The following is a 23,867-nucleotide window of genomic DNA, read 5'->3' on the forward strand; positions in this document are numbered from 1 at the left end:
ATAAAATTCCTATCATGTTTTACTACTTCTTGTCTTTGCCAAAGCTGAGCATTTTAATTTATAATAGTCAGGCAACTGGTTACTTTGGTAACTGATAAACTCTTCTGAGATCATCTGGTTTAATGATTTAAAATAAGAAACAAATTGGGCTAAAGAATGATCAGTATATATTAATGTTGTTCAGTGAGAAAATATGAAAAGAAGCCTTTTTCTTTTTCAGCCTTGCCTTACACCCAGATAAAACTCTGATTGCAACTGGCCAAGTTGGGAAGGAGCCATACATATGCGTATGGGATTCCTCTAATGTTCAGACTGTGTCTATTCTCAAAGATGTCCACACGCATGGAGTTGCATGCCTGGCTTTTGACTCGGATGGACAGGTGCGTATCTTTCTTAATTTATGTTTTCTTAATGAATCCTTAAATTTACCTAAAATTATGATACAAATGGCTACCACCTTTGCTGTTTTCCCTTGGCAGCACCCTAGACTTCCTCACTGGTTGGCCCCTTTTCAAGCCAGTGGTATTGGTATTTTCAAGCCTTCTCAATAGGCTCCAGTTTTGGTCTTCCTTAAAAGGCTCCATAAAGGAACTCATAAGGTTGGGTCCACTTGGGTTCAGCAACCCTATTTTGTCCCATTATTAGCATCCTATCTGGGATAAGGGCTGGGCCAAACCATTTACACAGAGCTCAAACCCTGCGCAAACACTGTGCCTTTTGCTCTCAGGTTTTCACATCACCTCCTAATGATCCATTTGAACGATGCTTTTTGATTCTACCATAAGGTCACTTCTTCTTCCTTCTTCCCACCTCTCAGCCCCTTCTAATTCAAGCAGTCACCAATTCCTATGTTTATACTTTTCTTTATAATAACTCCAACACATGTCCTGTCCCTCCTCCATTTTCAGGCACAGCCCTTTAAATTCCAAAATAGAACCATATATAATGTAATTTAAACATTGCCTTAACTAGTATTTTCATAATTCTTATTTAGTTATTTAATATATATTACTGTTTTGTCTGCGTGTATGTAAGTATATCACATTTGTGTGTGGAGTTCAGAAGAGGATATCAAATACTCTGGAAGTAGAGTTACAAATGGTGTGAACCACTACATGGCTATTGGGAAACAAACCCAGGTCCTCTGTAAGAGCACAAGTGCTCTAAGCCACTGAGATATCTCTCCAGCTTCATCTACACAGTTTCTTAGTAAATCATGTCAGCAACTGAAAATGTCAAAATGTCTTAAAGCCAACAAAGTTTAAAGTTGGCATCGAACGAAGCCCAAACATTGTAGGTGAGCATTCTCTGTTAATCAACACTTCTATCCACCCTCTCCTATGTCGTCAGGTTAGACAGGCTGGCAAGATTTGTCAGCCAAATACTGTACCTTTGAAATGCCCTGTGTCATGCTCCAATCCTCATCTGACACTCAGTGCTGGTTTGTCCCCTTGAAGAGACTAGTTCTTTGAAGACATCACAAGGGTATGAAACCAGCACCCACAAGTTATCTCTCCTTTCTTGCACATACAACAACACTTGACAGAAAAAAGGCTAATGTATCTTTAAAAAGTGAATGGCCACACAAAGGGCTCATTCCTAAATTGCAGCTTCTCTCTCCAGCCTTCACCATGTCTCTACATGCCGTCCTTCTGCCGTCTCTTTTACCCTTGGTATAGCAATTAATTTATTCAATAAATGTTTGGCTAGTTTCAGTGTTAATTTTGTAAGTTAGTGTCATGGAAACATCAATGAAATCACTTGTAGACATTAAACCAAACTAAGAGTGGAAGAAATTCACTAGATGAAGATAAGTTCACCTGATTTGGATCATTTAAAAGTAATTAGCATGTGGTATCTTCCACTGCTGTGAGAGAGCACTGGTCATTACTCATTTTTCTTCCTAGAACTAGAGTTGTTATGAATGACTAAATTAAGTGAGTTAGAATGCATATGGCTGTATAAGCATAGATGTAGGCTGATGTGTACATTCAATATGCATAGTCTTTCATTTTTTCCCTATTTGTGCAAATATCTATACCAAATTTTGTTTTGAAGTATCACAAAAATGCTATGCAATAGAGGGAAACCCAGCTTTAACTATGAGTTCTTTGTCCATTTTATTTACTCTTTTTTCATTTTATTCATCTGTTTCCTTTTGGAGTCCTGGCTATTTCTCTTGAGGTACTATTTCGACAGGAGGGGAGCTAGGTGGACTGTGTGGTTTTTAACTGTCAATTGAGAAAAGTAACCTATTTGCCATGATGGATTTCATGGCTTGCTTATTCCTTCAGGTCTGCTGTGTTCTCTGGCCAGAGTTCACCAAAATCCAATAATACTGATAAAATGACAAATTCCTCATTACCTCATAATTGACAAAAGCAATAGAAATTCTTTTCTAGGTAGCTGTGGGGCCTGTCACTGTAAATGAACAAAATAGATTTCTTTTGGCTTTTTTTTTAAACTCAGGAAAAATGAGTGTCTCTGCTAGCGTTTGTTAACTGATTTTTCCATTAAAAATAGCTGAATAAAGTTTACCCATTCTAATCTTCTTATATTGATAAAAATATGTTGAATTTATTAAATTATGTTTTATAATTTCTTTTTAAGTTAACTTATTTTTATTTTATGCACATTGTTGTTTTGCCTGCACGTATGTCTGTGTGAGGGTATCGGACCCCCTGGAACTGGAGTTACAGACAGTTGTGAGCAGCTGGGAATTGAACATGGATCATCTGGAAAAGCACCTAGTACTTTTAACCACTAAGCCACCTCTCCAGCTCTGTCTTATAATTTCTATTGTTACAACTCTCAATGAAAAATGTCAAAGATCTTTATTTAAGGAAGCATTCTAGAACCTCCAACTATTCTTTTTATATAAAATATTCCTAATGGGAACCATTTTTAGTAGAGATACCTGAACACACCCTGTTATAGCAACACATGTACATTTACCCATATGAGACCCTCTGTCCTTCCCTACACACCATATGAGTATATACTTAGGCATGCACGTTCTTTCTAAAGTGGTTATACTGTCATCTTGGCAGGATCTAGAATCAGCCTTGGGGCACATCTGTGAGGGGTTATCTAGATTACATTAATTGAGATGGGAAGACCTCTTTAACAAGGGCAGCACCATTCCATAGAAAAAGGGAGAAAAGGAGCTGAGTCCTTCTCTGCCCAAAGGACGGTCTCCCCTGTGCACCTTCTCCAAGTGGCTTTTGTCAAGTGGTTCGTCAAGGCAGACAGATGTGTAGCTAAGACTGAAAACTGGTGCTGAGAAGTGAGGCGATTGCTGTGATGAACCTGACCAAGTGGTTTTGGGGTCCTTGGAACTGATTGTAGAAGGAATATAGAAGAGTTTGAAACTTGGTACTAGAAAGCCACTGAGTATTGTAATCAGAGCTTAGTGTGTCCTTGTGGTTGGAGCTGGGACACGAGACTGCTGAGAGAAGCATGCACTGTGGCGCTTCGACTCGTGGGGCTTCAGACATGAACAAGAGTCCTTTTTGTTTTTGTTTTGTTCGGGTTTGTTTTTAGATTTTTAAAGACGGGGTTTCTCTGTGTAGCCCTGGCTGTCCCAGAACCCTCTTTGTCAACCAGGCTGGCCTCGAACTCAGAGATCTGTCTTCCTCTGCCTCCTGAATGCTGGGAATAAAGGTGTGTGCCACCACCACCTAGCCAGGAACAAGAATTCTATTGGGAACTGGATTAGAGGCCATTTGTATGACACTCTAGTAGTGAATCTGGCTGCACCCACCTGTGTCCTGACTTTGAATGAAGCTAAACACTGGAGTAATGAGTAATTTGTTTAGTGCAGCAGATTTCAAGGCAGGATAGCATCCAGGCTGTGCTGTGATTGTTGCTCATCACCCTTATCCAGGTCAATGAAAAAGAGGAATAAACAGAATAGAAAGAATAAAAAATGTGCAGTTTGATGAGAAAAAGACCTTAAGCAAGTTTAAAGTTGCTGCCAAGATGTGTGCTGAAAAAGAGGCTGAAACTGTTAGCAAGAACCCCCTGCTCTGTACTGGGACAATGAAAATGTGCCACCACCACCACCACCACCACCCCGCCCACCAACCCTGTGGGCAAGACTCTACCCATTAAAGCCTCCAACCGTGAAAAAGCAAATCCTGCACCTTGAGGACATCTGCAGGGGTTTCCTGTTCCTTGAAAGCCAATGCCCAGGAGAGTGTTGTTCAAAAGTCAGACTATAGAGACACTACAACTATGGTACAAGGAAGCCAGGACCCAAATCTGGTCGGCACAGAATTTAGCAGTGTTGTGTGTGTGGTACTGTTTTGTCAAGCATGAAAAATGCAAGTTTGAGCCAGTCATGAAGTCTTCGAAAGAGAAGCACTGAGTTTAGGGCCGTGTGTTCCTGCAAGGAGGCCCTGAAAAGGCCACTGTGTGAAGCTGAGGCATCAGTTGCCATGGAGACCCCGGGATATTGGAGATGTCACAACCATGGGACATCTGTTGGGGACAACCTCAGACTCAGAGTGGAGCCAGCCCAAAAGAGTGAATATGTGTACTGCAGGCAACAGAGCTGGAGCATAGAGCTACCCAAGCCTTTTGGAGCTCAGTTTCAGCACAAGCCAAAGATGCCAGACATGGAACTTCTGGAGATGGTCTTTTCCCTGCTGGGTTTCAGTCTTCTTTGGTTCAATCTTTCCTTGCTGTGCTCTGTTCCTTCCCTTTGAAAGGGGAATTTTTACACAGTGCCTTTGCATGTGAGAAGTATGCAAGAAAAAATTGTACAGGGGTTCTCTGTTAAAAGATTACTTGACTCTCTGGGAAATTCAGCCTTTATACCTTCTAACAGTGTTGAAACTGTAAAAGACTATGGTGGGGATTTTTTATGTTGAACTGAATACATTTTGTATAGAAAGCCATGAGCCTGTGGGGAGAAGATGATTACGGCTTAAAAGTGGTTTGTTTGGGTATAAGTTAATGAGGGCTAGAGTAGTAATGGTTAGTATTGTCAACTAGACACAATTTTGAATCACCTAAGAGATGAGCCACTGGGTGTGCCTGTGGGAGATAATCTAGATTAGGTTAACTGAGCTGGAACAACTCTCCTTAACTGTGGGTAGTACCATCCCATGGGCTGGTGCCCGGGACTGACTGGAAAGGAGAAAGGGCTGAGAGTGAACATTTATGCTCTCTGCTTCCTGACTTGGGATGCACTGTGACCCTCTGCCACCTGTCTTGCCGCTATCTTGCCCGCCATGATGGACTGTGTCCCTGGCAACTGTGAGCGGAAGCAAACCCTCCCTTCCTGAAGTTGCTTTAATCAGGTATTTCATCACAGCAACAGGACAAGTAACGAATACACTCTGGATGTGTGAGCCCATACACTTCTGTATTACCATTCAAAATCATTTGATTTCTGTTATTTCACTTAACACATACAGTTTGACAAAGTAAAAAGTATTTTGGTATTCATTTCACAAATGAGAAAACTAAGATTTATGGAGGCTACTTAACTTTTTCCAAGGCATTTTATCAGTGTACCCATACGTTACCACATCTCTAGCCTCTCATCAGAGAAGCATCTGTTTGCAATAGATGGTGATTAACACAGAGACCCACAACTGGCCAAGACATAGAGAATAGGAGACCAAAGATTTCTCAACCCTAAATGGAACATATTAAATACACCACAGGCTTAAGCATCATTGTGGAAGAGGGGACAGAAAGATTGTAAGGGTCATACAGAGTGGGTGACTACAGGGAAACATTGTCCTCTGGACACAGCAGAGCAACTGCACACATAAACTCACAACAGTTGTGACAGCATGTGTAAGACCTATGTAGCCAAAGCCAGACAAAAATCCCAAAGTAGACAGGGGAATTGAGCATGCATTTCTACCCCTTTCTACATGGTTGGTAGTTGTTAGCTATTGGGAAAGAAATAATCAGTTTTGTTTAAGAGTATAGCCCCTGGTAAGTTCCTTCAGCAGATGACCACATGTCCAAGAATTCTGGGCAGCACAAATTAGTCTTGATTGGTGGGAAAAAAAAATCAAAGGACACAAATTTGGGTGGATGGGGAAGGGGGAAAGTAGATATGATCAAAATACATGTATAAAATTCTTGAAGAACTAATAAAAATTATTTTAAATTTCCAAGGTCTTCTCTCTGGCTAACTGGAAAACAAAGGAGCCAAATTTACTCACTCTGAGCCAAGACCTCTAACTTACAATCTTGTCTCCTAAGAGGCATCCTACAGGAACTCCTGGTTTGGGTGTTACAAATACCTGCATATGATACTTTTCATCTTGCTTATAATTAAAAGTTGAGTTTGACTTTGAGGACAAGAAACTGATGTGAACTCAAAGGATTTAGAGGAGTGGAGTAGCATATAACATGTTCCTTTTATTAAGATTATATATCCTTTAGTCACTTTAAATGTTAGTGACATTATAAAAATTAAGAACATAATCAGGCTCATTTATTGGATATTTTTTCTGTATATGTGTCTAAGTTAGGGTTTCTATTGCTGTGAAGAGGCACCATGACCACAGCAACTCCTATAAAGGAAAACATTCAATTGGGGTGGCTTACGGTTCAGAGGTTTAGTCCATTATCGTCATGGCAGGACGTGGTGGTGTGAAGGCAGACATTGTGCTGGAGAAGGAGCTGAGAATTCTACATCTTGATCCATAGACAACAGAAAGTGATCTGAACTGGGCATGGCTTGAGCATAGGAGACCTCAAAGTCCACTCCCACAGTGACACACTTCCTCCAACAAGGTCACACCTACTTCAACAAGGCCACCCTCTTAATAGGGCAGGTCCCTATGAGGTTATGGGAGGCCAATTACATTCAAACTACTGCAATGTCTTTGTCAGACTCTTCAGTTTGTAGAGTGTGATAAAGATGCTTAGACTATGGAATTCATAGCTCCCTAAGTCTGACAGTAAAAAAAAGTTGAGGAGTCAAGTATGGTGACTCATGTCTATAATCACAGCATTCACAATGCTAAGGCAGGAGGATCACCATAAATTTGAGGCTAGCCTGATCTGCAGAATGAGTTCTAGGTCAGCCTGAGCTAGCGTAAGATCCTGTGTCAATTTTTTTTTTTAAAGACAGGATTTCACACTATGGTCTATCCTGGCCTGCAACTCACTAAGTATCACAGGCTGGCTATGGAATTATAAATCTCCTGCCTCAGCCTCCTGGGAGCAGAGATTACAGGTATGATCTTTTACAGTAAAAATGTAAATGAGTATTAATTCCTGCCTTCAAGCTGTGTTCTTAAGATTTCAACTGACTTGTCAGCAACTTCAAAAACTACACATTTGGATGCTATGGTGAGAAAGAACAAATGGGCATAATATCGTAGGACCGAAATGTCTGTGTAATCTATTGGAAGGTATCTACAGTGATACCTTTAGTTTGGGATAAGGATGAGTTTTAGTTCAATGTCTAGTCCCTCATAGATAATCAGTAACTATTTGTTGAAAGTAGGTGTGAATAGTAAGAAATTTTCCCACTTCTTTTGTGTATTAAATTATTCTTTTTTTCTTTTCTTTTCTTTTTTTCTGAAGCGTTTAGCCTCTGTGGGATTGGATGCCAAAAACACAGTATGCATTTGGGACTGGAGAAAGGGAAAACTTCTGGCCTCAGCTACTGGCCATTCTGACCGGGTAAGACCTTTGTGGTATCAAACAACACAAATTTCAGAACTGTGAAGTAGTTGTCATTTTATGTCTTTAAAAATAAATCTGCTGTATATAGATTTTTCTCCTACATGTTCAACATACAAACATGATTTACTTATGATTAGCGGCTAACTATTGTTATTGCTTTTCATAAGCAAAGCAGATTTTCAGTGCTGGCATTTGGCTTCTTATAAACTCAAAATAGAAAAGAATTTGAAATTACAGTAGTTTAGATATATTCATTGACTCATGGAAATGGTTGTTAGAAAACATTCACAAAAATATTATGAGTTTGTATTTTATTTGTGGTTCCTTAATACTGAATATAAACTATGGTCTGCTTGTCTTTCATACTGAATTTAGTGTGATCAGAAATACTAGCTGGCAAGATAAGGGATTATGTAGGCATACTACTATGTTAGTCAATTTTTCTATTGCTGTGAGATAAAATACCTAAGAAAATAAAAGGGGAAGAATCATAGTTTTAGTGATATTGGTCCAGGCTTATTCAGCTGCAGCATTTTGGGCCTGTAGTAAGGCAGTACATTTTCAGCAGAAGGGCTTGGTGGATAAAAGCCTCTCATCTCATAGCAATCGAAACAGACAGGACAAAAAAACCTGGAAGTCACTTGCTCTCCAAAGGCACCATTCCCCCACTAACCCACTTCCTCCAACCAGGCTCTGTCTTCTGGTGAACTCTGCTCCAGTGAACTCATGAATAGATAATAAGATTAGTGCATGTGCACACACACACACACACACACACGCACACACACGCACACTCGTGAGCCAGCCACTTTTCAATAGTGATACCTGCTGAGGACCAAGTACTCAATACATGAGCCTTTTGAGAGTACTTTGTGCCCAAGCTGTAAATGTACTTAGTGAAATGCTTAGGTTACAAGGCCTAGATGTTGCCTTTTGTTGCTCATGCTGTGGTCCCATTGCCCATATCCTATAAGGCAAGGTGAGCTGGTTTGGATTGGTACATGAGTTCCCAGTGATCACAAAGGTAGGCTTGAGACCCAGTATACAAAAATGTGATGCCACATTCAGCTCTGTTGAGAGGGTAGTATTTCATCCAAGTTATTGTGCAATTAACTACTTCTGTTTCTGGTCTAACCTGATATGTTATATGTAAGGCTTGTTAACCTGTTACCTTGGGGGGAAATAGAAGATTAAAGTTGAAAATATTCTTCATTGGTGGTATCTACTTAGAAACAACACCACCCTGGCTCATGTGTAAAGTGTTTTGTCAGGTTGTGGAATTCCTATTAAACTAAATTTGACTAAGTCTGTCTCTATATCTTGAGTCCCTGAATATAGAAGGAATTATACTTTGTAGGGTAAACAAACCAAAAGCTTAATTTTAGAGCATACTTTTGTAACCAGTAGCCAATCACAGGTAGAGATCCATGCCTAAAAAAGGCACATGTCAAGCTCTAGCACTGAGCAGTGTTTGGACCTCAGTCCTTGCTGGTCTGTACATCCTGCCTGTGCATGCAGTAGAGAGCTACTGCTTCTGGAGACTGCCCACTTTGCAAAATTGTTCTCGGCCCAATTAAATGCTGCTCAGTTTAATTTGTCTAACTTTCTCTTTAGTCACTATATCACATGGTGTAGTCGTCTGATTACAGTGACTGTGCCCCTTTGCTCTGTCACATTTAATAGTTAGGAGCAGATTGTTAGTTTAGTGAGAATTAGTTACTGGAGACCTAGCCATAAAGCCTTGCTCCAGGTCCAAACACTCGCCAAATTAAAATTAAAAGAGAATGGCTGTATGCATGCATGCAGATAGATAGATAGATAGATAGATAGATAGATAGATAGATAGATAGATAGATAGATGATAGATATATGTAAGTGTATGTGTATATGTAAAAAGGAATTTATGTATAGTTTTGCCCAAAACAGGAGGGCAAAATTCTCAATATACCCCTACCTTTCACCATAACACTGTTACAGCTATGGAGAACTCAGACCTGAAGCCTGGAATTCTGCACATCACAGGGCTGGGAGATAAGTCTTTGCTTATGTCGGGGGCCAGGGCTTGTGGGTGGCTGTCTTCACTCCTACATGATTTCTGTAGGGGTCTGGAGGTGAAAAAGACAATCTTCAAAAATGTATCCTAATTCTTAGAACTCAATTACAATGTAAATCTAGACTATTCTGACAGAATGTATCGTTCACCCAAGCCCTTAATCTGTGTCACCTATCTTTATTCTTTATTACTGATGCCTTGGTACCAGCAGGAATAATTGATTGCTTTTGGTTAACTTTGAGAGATTATTTTAGTGGCTAAAATACTTATTTACGTGTGTTTACTAGTGCTTTATAATCTTCAAAATTATTTCACCCACATTATCTTAATTGACTTCACAATAAAACTAAGTCTGTGCTGCCAATTTTAGAGAAGATGAGATAAAGTCTAGAGATACTGAAACCTGGCTGAACTCATGCTGAAATGGACACAGATCCTTGCTCTTCAGACCTCTCTCTGGAGTCCCTTATCACTTCTTCCTGAGCCATGGGAAGCTGATGGCCTGGGCTCTTTCTCTGGGCGAGCTTTTGGCTCTGACAATTGGTCTTCTCTCCCTCCCTCCCTCCCTCCCTCCCTCCCTCCCTCCCTCCCTCCCTCCCTCCTTTCTTTCTTTTTTCATTGTTCGTGTGTTTATTCTGTTGCTTTATGTGAGTGATATTTTCTTCCCCCAATACAATATTTTTATTAATTATTTGGGAATTTTATACAATGCACTCACTTCCCGTTCCTTCCTATCAGCACTTTATAGAATGTGACCTATAGGCCACCTGCATCAGAACATCCTGGAATCTGTGTTTAAATGCCAGTAACTGCATTCATTCTATGCCTGTAGCTTGTATTGGCCTTGGATGTGCATATTTTCAACACTCATGATAGACAGCAGCTTTCAAAGTGGCAAACAGTGTTTTCTGTCTTCTAAATGGAAATAGAACTCCATGCAAACTATCTCAAATTTCTTCATAGAGAATGAAAAATAGTGCTAACTGGTATGTTTTTAGTTTTTTTGAGAATTGAAAACATAAGAGTTCTTAAGAGTACATTGAATGGTTTAAAGGACTAGGATAATTTAGTGCCAGGAAAATGACTTCTTTCTCACCTTCTGCTATGACTGGGGCAGTTGCCCACGTTGAATTATAGCTAACCATGAAACACTTTCCTAAGTAAAATGTACTGTTTTGTAATTATTCTAATTTTTGTGGAAAAGCTATCTCCAAAATGTTTTTTTCAGCATTGTGAAGAGTTCCAGGAAATCTGATTTAAAAAATTACCCTAATTGTCAAAAGTTATTTTCCACAAATGGAAAAAAAATCTAATATATGACAGCAGTTGCATTCAGTGACTAAGGTTAATAACATGTCTATGAGGGCTAAAGGTAAGTAAGTGACCATGAGGGCGGACACCCTCCACTTCCATCCTGCACAGCCCACGGTGACACTTGTGAGAGTCTTTGTGACAGCACTCATCTCTGAAGAACATTTCATTTCTTGACAGATTTTTGATATTTCTTGGGATCCATATCAGCCAAATAGAATGGTTAGCTGTGGAGTAAAGCATATAAAGGTACAGTAGCTTTTTTATTTGTGTGTTTAAGTTTGGTATCGTGAAAGATTTTATATGTTGATAGAGGTAACTTTTGTTTATATGCATGTGCATTGGTATTTTGTCTGCATATATGTCTGTGTGAAATGTCAGATCCCCTGGAACAGACAGTTGTGAGCTGCCATGTGGATGCTGGGAATTGGACCCTCAAACTCTGGAAGAACAAGCAGTGCTCTTAGCTGTTGAGCCATCTCTTCAGCCCCTGTTTTTTTTATTTATTTATTTATTTATTTATTTATTTATTTATTTATTTATTTATTTTGAGACAGGGTTTCTCTATGTAATAGTCCTGGGTGCCCTGGAACTCATGCTGTACACCAGGCTGGCCTCAAACTCACAGAGATCCACCTGCCTCTGCCTGTACACCTGGGATTAAAGGCATGACTACCACGTGTAGCAATGCAGGTGTTTTAAAACATGGAATCTTTAGTATTAGGCAACTTCAGGGTAGTAGTGAATGACCCAAGCTTCCTGTCCAGCTGCCTGCTGGGCACTTCATTTGACTGTGATTGTTTTGTGATTCTGAAGCCCAGTCCTATCTAAATTAATTTGGATAAATAAGACAATGAAAATAACTAATAACTCCAGGATTAAATAAACTAATTAAAAACTATTTAAAAACTAATAATGAGGAATAATGTGCACTATTTAATAAGGTATATTGGAAGTTATAATTAAAATGATATACACTACAAATTTTAAGCAGTGAAACAAATAATTGTATGACAGTTTTGGATATAGTAGTGTCTCTAACCACTGGGTACTAAAAATATTTGAATGAGGATTTAATATTACTTCATACTATACACAAAAGTAAACTCTAAGAAAATTAAAGTGTGAAATATTTAAGAAGGCCATACTAGTAACTAGAGGAGCATAATGGTTTCCTGCATGATGGAAAAGAAATGACTGCTTCCAACTCAGGAGGGCATAGACCAGAGAACAGCTTGAACAAGTGTCGTTTGACAAGGAGGAGCTTATGAGAGGGCTACCCAGGGAATGCTGATGGACTAGGGCAGCTGCGGGCTTTCAACGCCTCCTTTCCACACAGACACACCCACCCACCAAGTTCCTATTTTATATAGTTACAATGTGTGCAGAGCCCACCAGGGGGCAGAAGCAAACCAGACCAAAAGAACAGCTACATATCTGAGCACATTCCGTCTTTGTCCTTAACTACAAAATTTAAAGATATCAGCAAAACGGTCTGAAAGTTGGAAAGATGTCTTTGGATTGCTAAAGTGTGGCACACAGCCTCAGTGCAAAGAACACCTACATGGTCACCTTCTATAAGATAGTGTTACTTTATTAGGGCTCAGAGGACTCGTTTCCCTACAAGAAACACTTAGGTAAGTGTGTAACTGCTGTCTGTGCAAAGGTCCTCTTCTATGTATAAGTGAAGAAAGAAACTATAATGATAACATTGGTAGAGATATAGAAATATTTAAATGTACTCTGTATTTCATCTCTCCCGAGGAAAACCCCACACTAGCAAATATAAAGGACAAACACAGTAGATATTAGTGTATTCATGAAACACAGACTTCTCACAAATCCATAGACTAGATAACCAACAAAAATAGGAACAGTGTTGGCCAATAGATTCATGAAAGTGCTAACTCTTAGAGAATACAAACTTAAAAACAATTGAATGTGTTAAAATCATGATTACCTTGTACCAGGTATTGACAAGGATTCAGTGAGGGTCCCCTCCTAATCCTGACTGTGGAGGAATAAGTTTAGTCTTTCTGACCAGAAATTTGGCAGTATTTGTTGATAGCTCTAAAGATGTTAATACCTTCTAGTCCAGTAATTTCATAACTTGGAGTTTCTCCTAAGTGAATTGTGAGGAATTTGAACCAAGAACTGACTCATTGCTGAGTAACTTTCTAATAGCAAAGCCAAGGTGAAGAAAGCCTGAGACTGCCCAGCTACCTCCAGTGGTTAAATAAAACATGCTACATCCTTATGATGCTACGTATAATCATTGTGAATCATGGTTTAGATGGGAAATATTCGAAATGTGTTTTCCATGGGGGAAGTCTAGTCTGCTTCTGGCTCTGATATTTTTGTCTATAGAGGAATGGGTTTCACTGTGGTGTTTCCATATGTCAGTATGCTTTGTTCTAACTCGTTCCTTCCCGCAAAGCCTTCCCCAATCATCCCTCCTGCTGGCCCTACTGGTATTCTTCCTCCCCAAACACCCTTTCCTGCTTTCATGTTACACGTGTCCTATCACACTATTTTACCCACCCTCTCTCAGGACCCCCTTTCTAGTTTCCTAACCCATCAGTACACATATACAAATATAAAATTTTAAATCTAGGTTACATGTATGAGAGAAAATACGGACTTTGTCTTTCTGAGTTTGGAATGCACCTCCCACCCCAGCTCTTAAACTGAATTAGCTGCCTGTCATCCCTGCCCTCCAAAACAGATATTATTAAAAAGGCATCCTGACCTTTAGCAGTAGCAGTAGAGAGCTTGTGAGCTTCTCTTCGTGTGTCATCTAGTCTTGCTTTATTCTCCAATTTAAACATGACTCCCGGAGTGAACATGCAGAAACCTGGGGCCACACTTGCATCCGTGGACCCATAGGCTTTGCCGCCTTTTGCTACTCAATCATGTCTGCATGTTGGATCATGACCAGTCACGTCTATCACCAACTCTGGAAAGGTTCCTGGCTCTCCCACCTTGTCTCTGATTCATTAAATATATTTTTGTTTAGGAAATATCTGGAAATATCACCAAATGGTAAATTACTGTCTCTGGGTAGAGTAATGGATGATTGCAAACTTTTCCCTTTTATATTTTATCTGTTAGTTATTCTAAGATAACAAATATTGCTTCTTTTTCCCCCCTTTTTTGTATGTTTACATGTTCTAATGTGTGGGTGTACAATCTCCTCAAGGCTAACTTTCTTCTTCTTGCCCCCAAACTATGTAGGTTCCTTCTTTCAAAATTCATCAAAAGTTGCACTGAGTGGTGTATGGAACCAGTAAGGCCACAATAACGTTTACTTCTTTCTTCATTTTCTAAAACAACCAAAATGCTGGCAGACGTAGGATTCAAACACAGCCTCTGGCTCCCTGCGTAGCCCACCTGTTGAGAAGTCACCTCCGTCATGGTCTATCTTATGGCTTAACTTTTCTCCCAAACCCACATTTACTGGATTCTAACTAGATGACCTGCTTAATGAAAGTGTTCTCCAGAATCCTCTGTTTCCTTCCATGCTTGTGTAACTTTCAGTCAGTTCTATGAACAGATAAAATCCTAGAGCTGCATTGGTAAACACTAAGTGCTCCTTACCCTGTTAAACCTCTTTAGTGGGTTTAGGCATTTCCCCCCTAAACAAAAAACACATCTGTACCTAAGTAGAAGAACCTGCACATTTTCACAGCCATCCCTTATTAATTCTGCTTAGAGATAAATCTACAACAAATCAAATAAGTTTTTTAAAAACTTTCTTACTTTTAATTATGTGTATTTATGTGTCTTTGTATGTCAGTGCAGATGCCTACAGAGGCACTGGATCCCTGGAACTGGAGTTTCAGGTGGTTGTGATCCACTGGTGTGTGTGGATGCCAGGAACCAAACTCATGTCTTCTGCACGAGCATAACATGCTCTTACCTTCTGAGCCATCTCTTCAGCCAAAATTGGTTTTAATAAATTATTCTTACTTTTGATTCTGCCTAAACCCTGAGTTGAAGAATGGTTCCAGTTAGAAGAGCAGGCAACAATCTATGAGTATAACAGAATATCATTAGGAATCATTTCCTTTACTTTTTTTTTTTTTTTTGCCAGTTGTGTTTGGTTCTATCCTAGGTCTCTGGGCTGTCCAGCCTCTGGGTCCTGGCCCTCCAGGCAGTGTCAGGGCTCCCTCTCATGGCATGGGTCTCAAGCTGGACCAGTCATTGGTTGGCCACTCCCATAATTTCTGTGCCACCTTTACCCCAGCACATCTTGTAGGCAGGCAAATTGTAGATCAAAGGTTATGTAGCTGACTTGGGATCCTATTCCCACCACTGGAAGTCTTGCCTAGGTACAGGAGGTGGTCGGTTCAAGCTCTGTATCTCCCACTGCCAGGAGTCTTAGCTAGGATCACCCTCATAGACTCCTGGGAGTTTCCATTGTACTAGATTTCTAGCTCATTCCAGAGATGTCCCCTGATTCCAGTTATTTTTCCCAGTACTCTCTCCCTCCATCCTCCCTCTACCTGATCCCTCCTGTTCCCGCCACCCATCCAGACCTCTTGCCCCACACCCCTATGATGTCTATTCTATTTCCCCTTCACAGTGAGATTTGTGTGTCCCCCTGTTAAGCCCTCCTTGTTACTTAGTTTATTTGGGTCTGTGGATTGTAGCATGATTATCCTTTACTTTATGGCTAATATCCACTTATGAGTGAGTACATACCATGTTTGTCCTTCTGAGTCTGGATTACCTCACTCAGGATGATATTTTCTAGTTCCATTATTTGCCTGCAAATTTCATGGTGTTGTTGTTTTTAACATATGAGTAATACTTCATTGTGTAAATGTACCACATTTTCTTTATCCATTCTTCAGTTGAGTGACACCTAGGTTGTTTCCAGTTTTTGGCTATTACTCATAAAGCTGCTGTGAACATAGTTGAGCAAGTGTCCTTATGGTATGGTAGAACATCCTTTGGGTATATACCCAGGAGTGGTATAACTGGGTCTTAAGGTAGGTAGATTCCCACTTTTCTGAAGAACCCCCATACTGATTTCCACAGTGGCTGTTTGCTCTCCCACCAACAATGGAGGAGTGTTCCCCTTGTTCCACATCCTCACCAGCATGAACTGTCACTTGTGTTATTGATCTTAGCTTTTCTGACAGGTGTAAGATGAAATCTCAGAGTCATTTCGATTTGCATTTCCCTGGTGGCTAAGGATGTTGAACATTTCTTTAAGTGCTTCTCAGACATTTGAGATTCCTCTGTTGAGAATTCTCTGTTTAGATCTGTACCTCATTTTTTAATTGCATTATTTGGTTTGTTGATGTCTAGTTTATTGAGTTCTTGCCCAATTGTCATCAGAGAGGCTTCACCTAGCAACTGATGAAAAAAGATGCAGAGACTCATAGCCAAATATTAGGAGGACCTCATGGAGTCCTGTGGAAGGGGGAGGAATGATTATGGGAGCCAAAGGAGCTAAGAACACCACAAGAAAACCCACAGAATCAACTATAGGGGTTCACAGAGATGGAACCACCAACCAGAGAGCTTGGATGGGACCAGGCCCTCTGCACATATGTTACAGTTGTGTAGCTTGGTCTTCTTGTAGGACTCCTAACAGTGGGAGAAGGGGCCATTTCTGACTCTGTTGCCTGCTATTGGGACCCTCTCCTCCTACCAGGTTGCCTTGTCCAGCCTTAATAGGAGAGGAGGTGCCTAGTCTTACTGCAACTTGATATGCCACGGCTGGCTGATATCCATGTAGGCCTGCCCTTTTCTGAAGAGAAAGAGGAGTGTATGGGCAGGGAAGAGGGGTGGTTGGGGATAGGGACAGGGAAGAGAGGAGAGAGGGAGGGGAAACTGTGATCAGGCTGGGAAATAATTAATTGATTAATTAATAAAAAAAATTTTAAAAGAAGTTGAGAGTAAAAGGCTGCATTTCAAGAAAACCTTTGGTGTGAAATTTCTGTAACCAGGGTAAAATCATGCCTGGTTTTATAAGTTTCATTGGTTGACAAGTTGGCAAATACAGTCATCTGAAATGAATGCTCATAAAGAGCCACAGTTGAGCAGTGTCTGCTTCATTGGTTACACAGCTAATAAGCCTACAAATCTGTGGATAATGTTAAGTCTTCTGCAGTCTCTCATCGTAGAATGAAAGGACCTGGGAGACTGTCTAGGGCCAGATAAACTCTAGAGTACCTGCCTGTTCTAGCCAGGTTTGTATTACAATCCACCATTGGAAACAGGAGAAGATAAACAATGTCTTGCCACTTAATGGTGCATGGTTAGTTCAAAACACTGCTGTTTGCTAGATGAAATGGTTCTCAAGAAAAGAAAATATATTAAGTATTCTCCCTTTTTTTTTTTTCAGAAAATCTCTTACTTTTTCCTAGCATTTATATGTGCCTTTAAAGAGAATCATTTGATGGCATGAAATGTTTCATGTAGACGTTAGAACCTTCTGATTGGGTGATTTTTGTCAGAAAAGCCTTGTTCACACAGATTCAGGATAATTATCTGTATTTTTGGTGGCTGTCATGTAGAAATATTTAACTCATGTCAGAGATACGTCTCAAGTCAAAAGACAGAATACTCTCCATTCAATCTTCACACATGAGAAAACACAGTGAGAAGGGAATGTCTGCCTGAGTGTCACCATGGTTGCAGATTGTTTGGCATATTTGTGCATCCAATGACCATTTGTCCAAGTTCACATTTAAGATGTTAGTGCCTCCCAAATCGTGCACCCAATTAGCTTTTTTCCGAATTTCATCATTCCGTTTGTACTTATTTCAATACCTTTTCACAAAAATACTGCCCAAAGAGATGTCACATTTTGCTCACACAAGAGCATTTCAAATAGTTGAATACATGCTCTCATCTTCGCCATGGTCTTTCTACCCAGGTTCCTTCCCACCGCCATCATGTTGATGCAATTAACCTAGAACTGTATCCACCACTACCTAGCTGCTATACTCTGAGAGGACCACCATTTTTCTTCTCCTGTAGGCACAAAATATTAGGGTAGACACTGATTTTTTTCTGTTACTACATTCCTGGCCCTTAGAGTCATCTAATCTTGCTCTCCTGGGTGAGATGCAATTTCTTGCCTACCATGAATCCAAATCCTATTCTCGTTCATTCCATGTAATGTAAATGGTTCCTGTGGCTTCGCATTGGCCCTGCCTCTTGAGTATAATCTGAATATGCTGTCACAAAGTCCTTGCTTGTTGTTCCTCTTAGCGTGCAGTTCTCAAAGCAGTGATCAGGCTTCCAGTGGGTTCTCGTGTAGAAACCTAACTTCTGCCTGTGTTTCATCACTTCCGTATGGAAACAGTAACAGAATCTGTCTTAACCTTTGCTCAAGTGTATTATGAGATTAAACAGCAGATGGAGAAAGCATTTAGAGACTGTGAGGGCTATGTAGTTATACCAGTTCATACATTAGAAACTGCATCAAGGAAAAATACTGGATTTCTGTATAACCATGGGCATGTCCCTGCTGTTATCTATAAATTGTTCAAGCGTTATGCTTGCTATCTTCCATATGATCTATGCAAATAAAATGGAGAAGCTTGGGTGATTATTTGACTTAATGGAAATATCATTTGTATTTAGAAACATTTATGAACAATTCTATAGTAAAAAAATGTAACACCTTGGTTAGAAAGCAATTATTTTTATTGGCACCATGCTCTAACCAGCTCCACCAACCAGCCTAGAAAGCAATTTTTAAAATAGACATATACATATTAAAATGGCTAGATGAATGCTGGGCATGCCTTTAATCCCAGCACTCTGGAGGCAGAGGCAGTCAGATCTTTGTGAGTTTGAGGCCAGCCTGGTCTACAGAGTGAGTTCCGGGACAGCCAGTGCTACACAAAGAAACCCTGTCTTGAAAAACCAAAAAAGAAAAAAAATGACTAGATGATATATTGTTATGGTAACATGAAGTTATTCCTAATTCTAATTTTTCATTAATGCACGTGTGCACACATGTGCATGTGTGTGTGTGTGTGTGCACTCACACATTACATTTTTTTATTCAGGGTCTTGTTATATAGCTCTGGCTAGCCTGGAAGTTGCTATGTAGACTGGGCTAGCCTCCATCATGTAATGCTCCTCCTGTCTCTGCCTCCCAAATGTTGAGATTGCAGGTATGTGCTGCCACACTTGACTTCCTTTCTATACTTATCTACATTTCTGAACCTTTCTACAATAAATCTATACTTGTTTGACAAAAGATTAAATGAAAGTTTGACTCCCTCAATTCCATTCTGTGAACACTGGAATCATCTTCTGTAATGTCATTAAACATTAAGGTTTTGAAATTTTGGAGCTTTTAAACTTTAGAAGTATCATTATGGGTTTTTCTCATGCTTCTAGAGGTATACAGAAATGCTTTGTGGTTGTCCACTGTCACTGAGAAACAATTGGTTTATGCTTAGTTCAGATAAAGTGTATTCTGTGAAATTACTGAAAAATACCAATGATGGGATATTGTACTCTATTTAGGGATATATTTTTTATTACTATCTAGTTTTGGACACTATGTGGAAATGCCCTGACTGCAAAACGAGGGATTTTTGGGAAAACAGGAGATCTTCAGACTATCCTTTGCCTTGCATGTGCCAAAGAAGACATCACATACTCTGGTGCTTTAAACGGTGACATCTACGTCTGGAAAGGGCTCACCTTGGTCCGAACTGTTCAAGGAGCACACAGTGTGAGTATTACCATATGGAACTCTGGGATAGTGTATTGGATAAGTTAAGGCCACACTTCTTCATGTTTCTGCCCTTTGCTTTACAGTTAGAAGACTTCACCAAAGAGTTGTAAACAATCATGATTTCTCAAGTTACTTTTGTTACTTGAAAGAAAAACATACTAAGTCAGCCTTCACCTTAACTATTAATTGGCTGATTAGTGCTATTCTTCAGTAGTAGTTTGATACAAGACTAGAACATGTCACCACTTTTTAAATTACAGCCTGCCTGCTAGTATCCTGGGATCTTGATAACCTCACAGCCTGCTTCACTAGATCCAGGCTGATTCTCACTGTTGCCTCCACTTTGTGGTGGGTAGTTGGACTAGATGGGGTGTGAATGGCTGTTTTTTTTTGTGCTGGATGGTGAGGGAGAGTGTCCTTGCTCTGCCAGAAGTGCTGGAACATCAACTCTGTCAGTGTTGTTAATCCTCAGGGAAATAGATGCCACTAATAACTTTTCTCTCCACACTCTGAAACAAAGTCAGACTTCACTTCTTAGCTCTTCACTATCTTTTGACACAGAGGAAAATAATGTCTAACAGATGACACGATGGAAATACAGGATGAAATGTCAGAGAAAAGGGCTGACAGCAATATTTACCATGTACTCTGCGAGCGTTGATACAATGGCAAGTTTTGTATTTTTAAGATGATTAAACATAAGAACTAGAGAGATGGCTCAGGGGTTAAGAGCACTTACTGCTTTCACAGAAGACTTGGGTACAGTTCCTAGCACCCACACGGCCCAACAGAAATAGGATAAAGAATGCCTTCTCTTAATACAACCAAACTGATTCCCTACTACTTCATTTTTTAGTGCTGGGGTTGAACCCAGAGGCTTACACACTGGGCAAGTCCTCTGTCATTAGTCTGCATCTCCAGACCTCATTACTGAAGCATGAAGAAAACTTCAGACAACTCAGGGAAATAGTTTGGATACTTTCGAGCCTTCCTTCTCTTCTGAGGTGAAAACCATTTTTCTTGGCTTCACTGCCAAACAACTCTTAAAACAATTAAGAGGTCAGAATTTATTTTCATTCACTAAATGAGCTACCTGAGTAATCAATTTCTCTTTACACTGGATCTTTTGTCAGCATAATGCAATAGGAACAGTTTTGAATAAATCAAGTAAAATAGTTCCCAAACTTAGAGATTCAAAGTATTTTAGAAGTGAAAAGGGAATCATCCTACAGTACACAATATGCGGACACAACACTATTTGTGCTGTTCAGTTTGTCAGAATCACCTTCCTGAGCAGTTGAGATGGCGCCTCAGGCACCTCTACACTTGTGAAAGGTGCAGTGCTCATGCTCGAGTCTGTCTCTACTGGATTAGTTTAGAACATAAGTGAGGTACCTTGTGATGTCTTTGTTGTAGAAGCCTTGGTTGTCATATACAGGAATTTGATTCGGTAATCTGTTATTCATAAATAACATTTTGGGCAGTGGGGGTAACACTCTTATCAAATTAGATGTGTTGACAGAATTACTTTGCCTCGTGGTGGTGGCTATAATTACAGTGATCTTGTTGAAATGAAGTGTGTTTATCTGCTGTCAGATTTCAACAGAAAACACAGCATCTGCTTTTGTTTTGTTTTGCTCTGCTGTTTTTAATCATCAAGATTCAGCAGTGGTGGCATTTATAACCATTGCAGGATTGAGTTTGCCTCTTCTAATCGACAGGCTGGAATCTTTAGCATGTATGCTTGTGAAGAAGGCTTTGCTACTGGTGGGCGAGATGGCTGTATACGATTATGGGACACTGATTTCAAACCAATAACCAAGATTGATCTCAGGGAGACGGAACAAGGATATAAAGGTAACATATGCATTAGTACTATATACTCTGAATGTTACATACAATGTCAAGTTTGGTATTTTTTGTTTAAGAGAATTAAATGTAGGGGCTAGAAGGGTGGCTCAGCTATTAAGAGCATTTATTGCTCTTGCAGAAAACCTGGATATAGGTCATACCACCCACATAGGAGCTTACAACTGTCTGTAATTCCAGTTCCAGGGATTTTACGCCCTCTGCTGGATTCTGTGGGTATTAGGCATACTCACAGTGCAGATATATGCATGCAAGCATATCACCCATATAAATAAGTTTTTAAAAGAATTAAATATAATGTGAACTTTATATTCTACCTGTTTGTATTTGCCTTATTCTATGAAGACATATATGTATACAAGGTCTAATGGTGAAAATGAGTAGATATCTTTTCTTCTGCTTGGCACAAAGCTTCAGTGGTCCTATAGCAAAGGCAGAAGATACTGTTTTCCCAGATGTGAGATGTCCAGCATCTACAAACAAATCTGTGACCACATGCAGCACTTTGCTTGCTGGATAGATGTCAGAGAACAGAGAGAAGAAAACAGAAACTGTGTGTCCACACTGCCTTCCTTACGTAGTGTTATTTTCTTTTTCCTTTTCTTCCTTTCTTCCTTTCTTTTTTTTCTTTTTTCTTTTTTCTTTTGGTTTTTCAAGACAGGGTTTCTCCATGTAACAGCCTTGGCTGTCCTGGAACTCGTTCTGTAGACCAGGCTGGCCTCAAACTCACAGAGACCCGCCTGCCTCTGCCTCCCAAGTGCTAGGATTAAAGGTGTGCGCCACCACTGCCTGGCAGCAGTGTTATTTTCAATCACACTTTATTTTTAAAATTAGCAATTGAGACGTGAACTGCATGTTGTGACTCATCTTGTACCACAGGCTACCTTCTTTCTTTTGCCATTTACTATAAAAGGTGTAGCACAGCTCTCCTGGATTGGACTGATACCTTCTTATGGGAGCTGTGGATGCCTTGCTAACACCATAGGAACTTGTAGAATTTGGTTTCCACTTCAGTCCATTAGTTAGGACAGGGTCAAGGTCTTAAATTCTCAACAACAGAATGAGGTTTTGAGCAACTTTATCCAGAAAAAATTTGGATATATAGAAGCAAGTTAGTTTTCCAAAAGCCACATAGAAAGAGCAAAACCCTTCAGCCAAATCATATCAGACTCTGTCCTGTGAGAGTCTGCAGAGTGTGCTGGTTTAAAGAAAAAGGCCCCCAAAGGGGGCACCATTAGGAGGTGTGGCTTTGCTGGAGTGGGTGTGACCTTGTTGGAGGAAGTGTGTCACTGTGGAGGCAGGCCTTGAGGTCTCATATATGCTCAAGCCACACCCAGTGTCTCAGACCACTTCCTGCTGCCTGTGAGTCAAGATGAAAGAACTCTCAGCTCCTTCTCCAGCACCATGTCTGCCTGCATGCTTCCAGGCTCCCTGCCATAATGACAATGGACTAAACCTCAGAACTGTAAGTGAGCCACCTCAATTAAGTGTTTTCCTTTATAAGATTCCATGGTCATGGTGTCTCTTCACAACAATGGAAACCCTAAGTAAGACACAGAGTATGGGGGTAAGCAAGGATGGAAAGAGGGTGGGGAAGGAGCAGAACAGACAGAAGAAGACAGAGGTACACTTGTCCCACTTCAAAGAAATCTTAACTTTCTGCTCTGCCTATTCCTTGCCCCCAAAATGGAAGTAGAAGTACATTTGAGAGGAGCAGATTCAAGCAAAACAGCATGGAGACTTTCTCGCTCTTGGTGTGGATGTAAAACTACGTGGTGGATTTATCTTCAGAAGGACTTTTGATATGAGTGAATTTCCCCCCATCTTTCTGCTGTTGGGTAACAGTGCCTGTTAACTTCATTTCTATGGAAACTGTGTTTTATGGAGTTTTGTTTTGCTTTGTTTTTTATTTTACTAAAATGACTTTCTAAACATTCAGCAAAAGCATTTTCATGGTCATGTTCCAATTCCATGACACAATATTTGCTACTTTGTTTCTAAATTTTGAAAATATTAATTAGCGGTAGTGAGATAACTCAAAGACACTTGATGCCAGTCCTGATGACCTGAGTTCAATCCCTGGAACTCACATGATAGGAAGGAAAAACTGACTCCTATAAGTTATCTTCTGACCTTCACATGTATGCTATGGCACAGGCACATGTTTGCATATGCACATGTGTGCACACACACAACTAACTAAATAAATAAATGTAATTTTAAAAATTACATTAAAAAATTACATTAGTTAAA

At 40.0% G+C, this 23,867-nt stretch overlaps 1 protein-coding gene across 1 annotated transcript in view; it reads left to right on the top strand.

The window, feature by feature from the left end:
- The first annotated feature begins 225 nt into the window (after positions 1-225).
- Positions 226-23,867, top strand: part of Eml6 (EMAP like 6) — a 145,666-nt gene continuing 122,024 nt past the window's right edge. Inside the window, exons 1-5 of the mRNA XM_059275183.1 lie at positions 226-380; positions 7,564-7,662; positions 11,210-11,278; positions 19,557-19,742; positions 21,467-21,602. Of these exons, the coding sequence (XP_059131166.1) occupies positions 11,249-11,278; positions 19,557-19,742; positions 21,467-21,602 (352 nt within the window). The 5' untranslated portion in view covers positions 226-380; positions 7,564-7,662; positions 11,210-11,248. The remainder of the gene's footprint in view (positions 381-7,563; positions 7,663-11,209; positions 11,279-19,556; positions 19,743-21,466; positions 21,603-23,867) is intronic.

The sequence above is a fragment of the Peromyscus eremicus genome, chromosome 10, assembly GCF_949786415.1.
Source record: "Peromyscus eremicus chromosome 10, PerEre_H2_v1, whole genome shotgun sequence".
Taxonomy (NCBI): Eukaryota; Metazoa; Chordata; class Mammalia; order Rodentia; family Cricetidae; genus Peromyscus; species Peromyscus eremicus.